This window comes from Asparagus officinalis, chromosome 8 (assembly GCF_001876935.1).
Source record: "Asparagus officinalis chromosome 8, Aspof.V1, whole genome shotgun sequence".
NCBI classification, from domain to species: domain Eukaryota; kingdom Viridiplantae; phylum Streptophyta; class Magnoliopsida; order Asparagales; family Asparagaceae; genus Asparagus; species Asparagus officinalis.
The window spans coordinates 82,614,005-82,620,743 of record NC_033801.1 but is presented as its reverse complement, the minus strand read 5'-3'; the positions used below and the strand labels follow the sequence as shown (position 1 = coordinate 82,620,743).

The 6,739-nt window shown below is 40.9% G+C and overlaps 1 protein-coding gene across 1 annotated transcript; it reads right to left on the bottom strand.

The window, feature by feature from the left end:
• Positions 5,551 to 6,675, bottom strand: LOC109820652. Its single transcript, XM_020386831.1, has 4 exons — positions 6,584 to 6,675; positions 6,326 to 6,462; positions 5,860 to 6,214; positions 5,551 to 5,771 (listed from the first exon to the last, which is right to left on the bottom strand). Exons 1-4 carry the CDS (start codon positions 6,656 to 6,658, stop codon positions 5,697 to 5,699), a joined length of 642 nt encoding a protein of 213 aa, XP_020242420.1. The 5' UTR covers positions 6,659 to 6,675; the 3' UTR covers positions 5,551 to 5,696.

The following is a 6,739-nucleotide window of genomic DNA, read 5'->3' as shown; positions in this document are numbered from 1 at the left end:
GGGAGAGAGATTGCCGGTTTAGTGGCTTTTTTCGTAAAAAGAGCCAGTTGATTCTTGGGTATTCTAACTGCCTGAAACCTAAGTAAGGATAAGTCTGGCAGCATACCTGCCTGCGGTTAGTCCTTAACCGTTAAAAAGAACCAACCCGTTCACATATTCAATATTGTGGCAGGTTGTTATTAAAACACCAAAATCCATGCTTACACGCATGGGAATTTCATCCTGAACCCTAAGAAGGGATATGCCGACGCCTAACACACGTCGCTGGTTTAGTCTTTCTCCGAAGAAAAATACACCAGAGTTTGATTCTGGGTATTTTATCCCGAAACCTAATAGGGATAAGTCAGCGTCTAATACACGTTGCTGGGTAGCCTGTTCTATAACAATGGTGAAGTCTATGTATTAGAAGTCATAGCCACAAGTCTCAGAGCATCAATCTCTGAGCACAACGTTACATGCGGAACGGAATTTAGATAATCCGCATGCTAGCCCGACTCAAACGGTAGTCGTAAAGGCTAAATAAATCCGTTGAAAGGAGGGGTTAGCCAAAAACCTAAAGTCAACGCCTAACACGCGTCGCCGGGTAGTCTATTCCCGTGAGAAAGACGAAATCTACGTATTCAATATCGTAGCACTAGAGAGGCGTTAATCTCTTAGCACAACGTCACATGCGGAACGGATTTTAGATAATCCGCATGCTAGCCAGATTCAAACGGTAGTCGGTAAAGGCTCATCAAACCCGTTGATGGCTGAGGTTGGCCAAAAATCCTATAAATGCGAGGGTCACTGACATATCAGCTTCATTAATTGGTCTCGTGACTGAGCAAGCGTACGACGTTCAAACCCTAAGGTTAACGCTGGACAACCGCGTAACGCCTAGGTCAACGCCATTCAACGCGTTGCGATCAAAAAGTCAACGTACGACGTTCAAAACCCTAAGGTTAACTGCGGACAACGCGTAACCCTAGGTCACGCCTATCAAATGCGTTGCAATGAAAGAATCAATACTCCGAAAAGTATACGCAGTATAAACTGCTTCTTAATACTCCAATAAGGTCATATGAGTATAACTGTTCCTAATTTTCGTTGAGAAGTCCTGGAGAATATTTTTATTCTTAAGGATAACTCAACAACACGACACGGACAACGCGTTGCACGATAAAGACTCGACGCCAATGCGATGGTCAGCTAAAGATTAGCAAAGTAGGAATCGACTTAAGTTTAAAATTTCGAAGCAACGGTCAGACAATAAATATAGCACCGGAACTCTAGCGGACATTCGATCAAAGCACCGAATAGCCTGGAGAATTGAAGAATCAAGAACAGAAGCCATTCCGAGGTCCCGTACACGACTGAAGGTTGGGACATATCATATCAAGTATTCAGCTCTTTTATAAAAGAACGAGACTGAAATACTTTGGAGGGGTATCTAGGCATCTAAAATTGCTTATAGGTCCTTAGCACAGCTCGGCACAAACCGACAAAACCAACGAGGCGACGAGGATCGACGAATCGCACTCAAGCAACGAATGCATCCATTCGGTGCCGAATCAAGCCAACGGTTCGGGAGTCAACGAGTCATCCAAACAAGAGCGGACTATGATGAATCACGACCGAATCAAGATCGGTTTCGGACTCGAACTCAAAGTGGATTACTGCCAAATCAGGAATCCGACTTACTGCAAATCAGGTCAACGAGTCAAGTCTGAATCAACCAAATCACGGACCGGAACCGGAAAATGGACACACGCGCAAAACGACAGAAAACCCAACACCTAGGAGGCTCGGCCTAAGCCGAGCCACCCATGGGTGGCTCGGTGGCCGAGCCACCCGTGGGTGGCTCGGCCAAGGCCGAGCCCCGTGGGTGGCTCGGCCAAGAGCCGAGCCACCTATGGGTGGCTCGCGCCCAGTGCCGGCCACCTATTGGTGGCGATACTATTCCGTGCGCGCGGCCAGTAAAGAGGCCTACAAATGCCAAGGGTTGTTTACTTTCAAAGGTTGGAAAATTTGGGAACTTTCAAGAGCCGAAACTCTGCGGATTGAAGAGTGAACTCGGAGCTTTGAAGACTTGAAGACTTGCACATTCGGATCTGATCCTCGGCGAGCATCCACGTCAGAAAAGACAGGATTTCGAGAGGAAGAAAGAACAGATCTGAGATCTACACGAGATCACACTCCAGATCTAAGCTTGGTCTTAGATCTCGAGATCCGGCGATTATTCCCTTGGTGGACTAATCCCTCCCGGCTATTATTCCCTTCGTGGAATAATACCCGTATAATCTGTGTAGATCCGACCGGATCTAGATCGCGCGGTGGTCCACGGATTAACCCCGGCGTTGGTAAAGAACCACCAAAGCGAGCGACCGCAAAACAGGAGCTCGCGATTTGTTCACAGAAGGAAAGTTGTAATTTTACTTTTTTCTTTGATTTATTGTTAAGCGCGATCTAGATCTATAAAAGACCGGATCTTTGTAATCCAAGATGATAATTATTTCAATGAAGAAAACAGTTTTCCCCCCGAACAAGCGATCCCCTCACGATCTCACACTACACAGTTGATCTCACTAGATCACACTCCCTCACAGTTGATCTACACAAGATCACACTCACAAGATAGTAGAAATGGTATAAGACTCTCTCTTTACAACGTCCCTATGGAAAAGAGAAAGAGCACACTGAAGCTGGGAAGTGAACACACACAAAACTCAGAAGAACAAGTTTTGAAATTTAAGCTCTGTGAAAAACAACGTCTCTGGTTTTTGCAAAAGCTGGGACACTGAGGAAGAAGAAGAGGTTGAGTTTAAATAGGAGAAAAACAGCTGTTTAAACCCATCCCTTAATCCCCTAAAATCTGGAACCAAAACGTCGCTGAGATCTGTACTGAGCGGCGCCGAAAAAGGATAAAGATTACCGTTTGAAAAATACGGCGGTCGACCGATGAAATTTTTGGTCGACTGACGAAATTTTTCGGTCGATCGCGATCCAGATCGAAAACGAGAAAAACAAACAGAGACTTCATCGGTCGACCGGTGCGGTCGACCGATTGGAAAAATCGAGCTCTCGGTCGACCGCACCGGTCGACCGACAAACTCTCTGCTACCCAATGATCATAGGTGCGGTCGACCGGTGCGGTCGACCGCATTCTGATACATTTCAGAAAAGCAGATTTTGACTCAACTAAAATATTTAGAAAATATTTATTTGACCTCTGAAAATTATGAAACTTTGTAAAATATTTTTAATACTAAAAACAAACTGTTTGGAAAAAGAATTTTACAGATAGGTCTTCATACTTGTGAAAAATAGTATTTTGTGAAAAACGCTTAAAAACATAAGTATAAAAACATGTGTGTGATATCCCAATAGCTTCAAGTGAAGTCAATAACTCTTTGCCTATATTCTAGCACTAGAGAGAATTCAAGTGAAGTCAATAACTCTTTGCCTATATTCTAGCACTAGAGAGAAAAATAAAAGATAGCTAATATCCTCATATAGAATGCAATGCTTGAGTCTTGATATAGCTTGAATAGGATGAAGCTTCTATTAGAATTTGTTGTTCTTGAAATAACGTTGCTTCATCACTATGCCTCCTCCTCCTTTGGATATCATCGTTGTAGCGCATATTCCATCCAATCCTCCATTTGTGGTACTAACAAGCTTGATATATGAATTCACTACATTTGTACTTAATAAGCCATTAGTACCGATAATGGTGGTTGTAAAACATCATCAAAACATAAGGGCTAACACCTTCTCGTCATCATTTTGCAAATGCAACAAAATTATATTCAATTTGTCGAGATGATCCTTCAGGATATCTACTTGCTTCTTTTGAATGGTGAATAGACGTGGTCTAAGATACATCTTATTGATGAGAGACTTTCTCATATAAAGTTTCTCCAACTTCGCTCATAAATCTTTAGTAGTTTTCTCTACTGATACTTCAACAATAATGTCACTAGATAGATTTAATAAAATAGAGGAGCGTGTCTTCATCTCTTGATTATCATATTCAAATTGCTCTATTTTTCGGTTTCTTTCTAGTGATTAGAGTCTAAACTCATTGTTGCTTTAGCAAAACTTGCATTTTTATGCACCGTATTCTGAAATTATTCTTTTCAGTGAACTTATCAATCTTCATACTTGGTGATGTCATATTGATCTTGATAGAATAATAAATGAACCTCACTTTGATACCAGTTTGTTACAAAGACTAAAATCAAGATCACAGTGCACTAACCTAAATAAAATCATAGAAAATATCACAAGTACAAACATAAGGATATATGTGGTTTGAACCAATTCCTACATATACGGGCAGTAGTAAATAAACTTTAGTAAATCAAAAGAGAGATCATGAATTACACAGACGAGATCAGCGATCTCTCGCACCCCCCTCTCTCTCTCTCTCTCAGATGATAAATAAATTCTCGAACAAATTGATCAATGGATTCTCTCTCTAGATATACTCTTTTTCTCTCTATTTTCTCATGAGTACTATCTTTCTACCATACCCTAGATTTGAGAATAAGATCCATTATAGGGTCAAGTTGGGGTACAAGAAGAATTCCTCAAAATGCCTATCAACGAACCTAAATAACCCTATCCAAATTAGGTTTAGAACTGCCTTAAACACCCCGACAGGCTACAGTACCATAACCTATCCAAATCCAGAGGCTAGACTGCATGTGATGGGAATAGGTGGTCTGTGCTTAACTGTAACACCCCTCCTGGAGGTACATAAAAATTGGGCATGACCCGTCCCTAATAAGAAGGGTCAACCTGCTTAATTTTTACATATACTAACACACACACACACACAAACACACACACACACACACAATAATACCGAAGAGAAAAATTAAAGTAGTGAAAATATATATGCACTAGTAGAAAAACGACCAACCTAGACGGAAATTTCCGTCTAGGTTGGTCTACAATCCGTCTAGATTGGATCATCTAGACGGAAATCCGTCTAGGTAGATTGGTTTATTCTGTTACCGTCTAGTTTGGATCAAACTAGACGGATTTTCGTCTAAATTGATCAATCTAGACGGAAACCAACCTAGACGGAAGTTATATTTCCGTCTAGATTGTTAACCTAGACGGAAATCCGTCTACGTTAACAACCTAGACGGAAAACCGTCTAGGTTGTCAACCTAGACGGAAATCCGTCTAGGTTGTCAACCTAGACGGAAATCCGTCTAGGTTGACAACCTAGACGGAATTCCGTCTATACGGAACCAACCTAGACGGAAGTCCGTCTAGGTTGATTATTACAACCTAGACGGAATTTCCGTCTAGTTTGGTTCATACTAGACGGAATTCCGTCTAGATTGCTCTTTTTCCAGCAAAAAAAAATATATTACAATTTGTATTTCCCTGTACAATTACACCAATACATGAATACATACAATAAATACTGTATATATGAATACATCCAACCATCCAAATATAATCAAGATTTTAGACAATTCCATTCAAACCCAAAAATATACAAATCCAACATAATGCACAGATCCAGCCATAATATAATCAATTCCAGCATAATAAACAAATCCAACACGCATATAAGTATTGTTATAACATCCAACACGCATATAAGTATTGTTATAACATCCAACACGCATATAAGTATTGTTATAACAGATAAAGCTGTTCATTGCATTAAAAATCCACAAAAAACCTCATAAACCTCATCGGTCGTCGTCGTCGGCAGTATCTCTATCCTGGTTACGAGAACGTGTGCTGCTCCCTCCAATATCTCCACTCTGAATGGTCAATTGAATAATCATTAAGGGGTGTTTAATACATATTAAATATAAATGAATTTATTATTTTAAGAAAAAAATAAGGTACCTGAGTGCTGCTCTGACCAGCACCGGAATTATCGCCAAGCGAGCTTATAATCCGTATAACACCACCATACGCGCTATGAGGAATCGCACCGCTTAAATATTGCATGACATACCCCAGGAGATCATCCATCGAGTTCGCCGTCAGCGCAACTCTTGTCATCTCATTAGTCACCTGGATATGTAGCTCCGAGTCAATCTTGTCAAGCAAATATGCAGAGATACGTGCGACAAATGGCATAGCCTGGAACCGAGGCGGGGCTGCTCTCATGGATGTAAATGCTGTGGAGGATGCTGTGGATGACCTCATGCTTACGCCGGGTGAAGCTCCAACACCATGCAGAGGATATCTCCCTCTCCTATGTTTAGGGAGAAATAAATATTAAATTTACCTCTCGAATTCAATAATGATAAAAAAATATAAATAGGAATGTAGTATTCAAATTGATTCAAATTTTCTACATCCATACCTATTATGACCCATCAAATGCTGTGTGAGAGTAATGTTGTCCTCTGCAGAAAGCATGTGAGGGTCCGGCTCAGATTGTTCCTCCTGCTGCGACATATACACAGTTGCAGCCTCCTTTGATGCAGCCTCAAATCCCTCCTAAAGCACAAATATATAATTATTTCATGGTAAAGACAATGTTATTTGTGTTCTCATTTCCTCATAATATTAACAACAAAATAGAGTTAATAATACTACTCAAGATATGTATAACTCTCACCACCAACTCGAGATTTGCCTTGATCTTATCTCGATTCTTCTCATCACCCCTATATCTATCACGGAAAAATGCCATACGCCGCTTTCACCCTCAAGTGTATTGGCATTAATGATTTTCCCTGTCATATTATATATTATCACACTCATAATCATACTA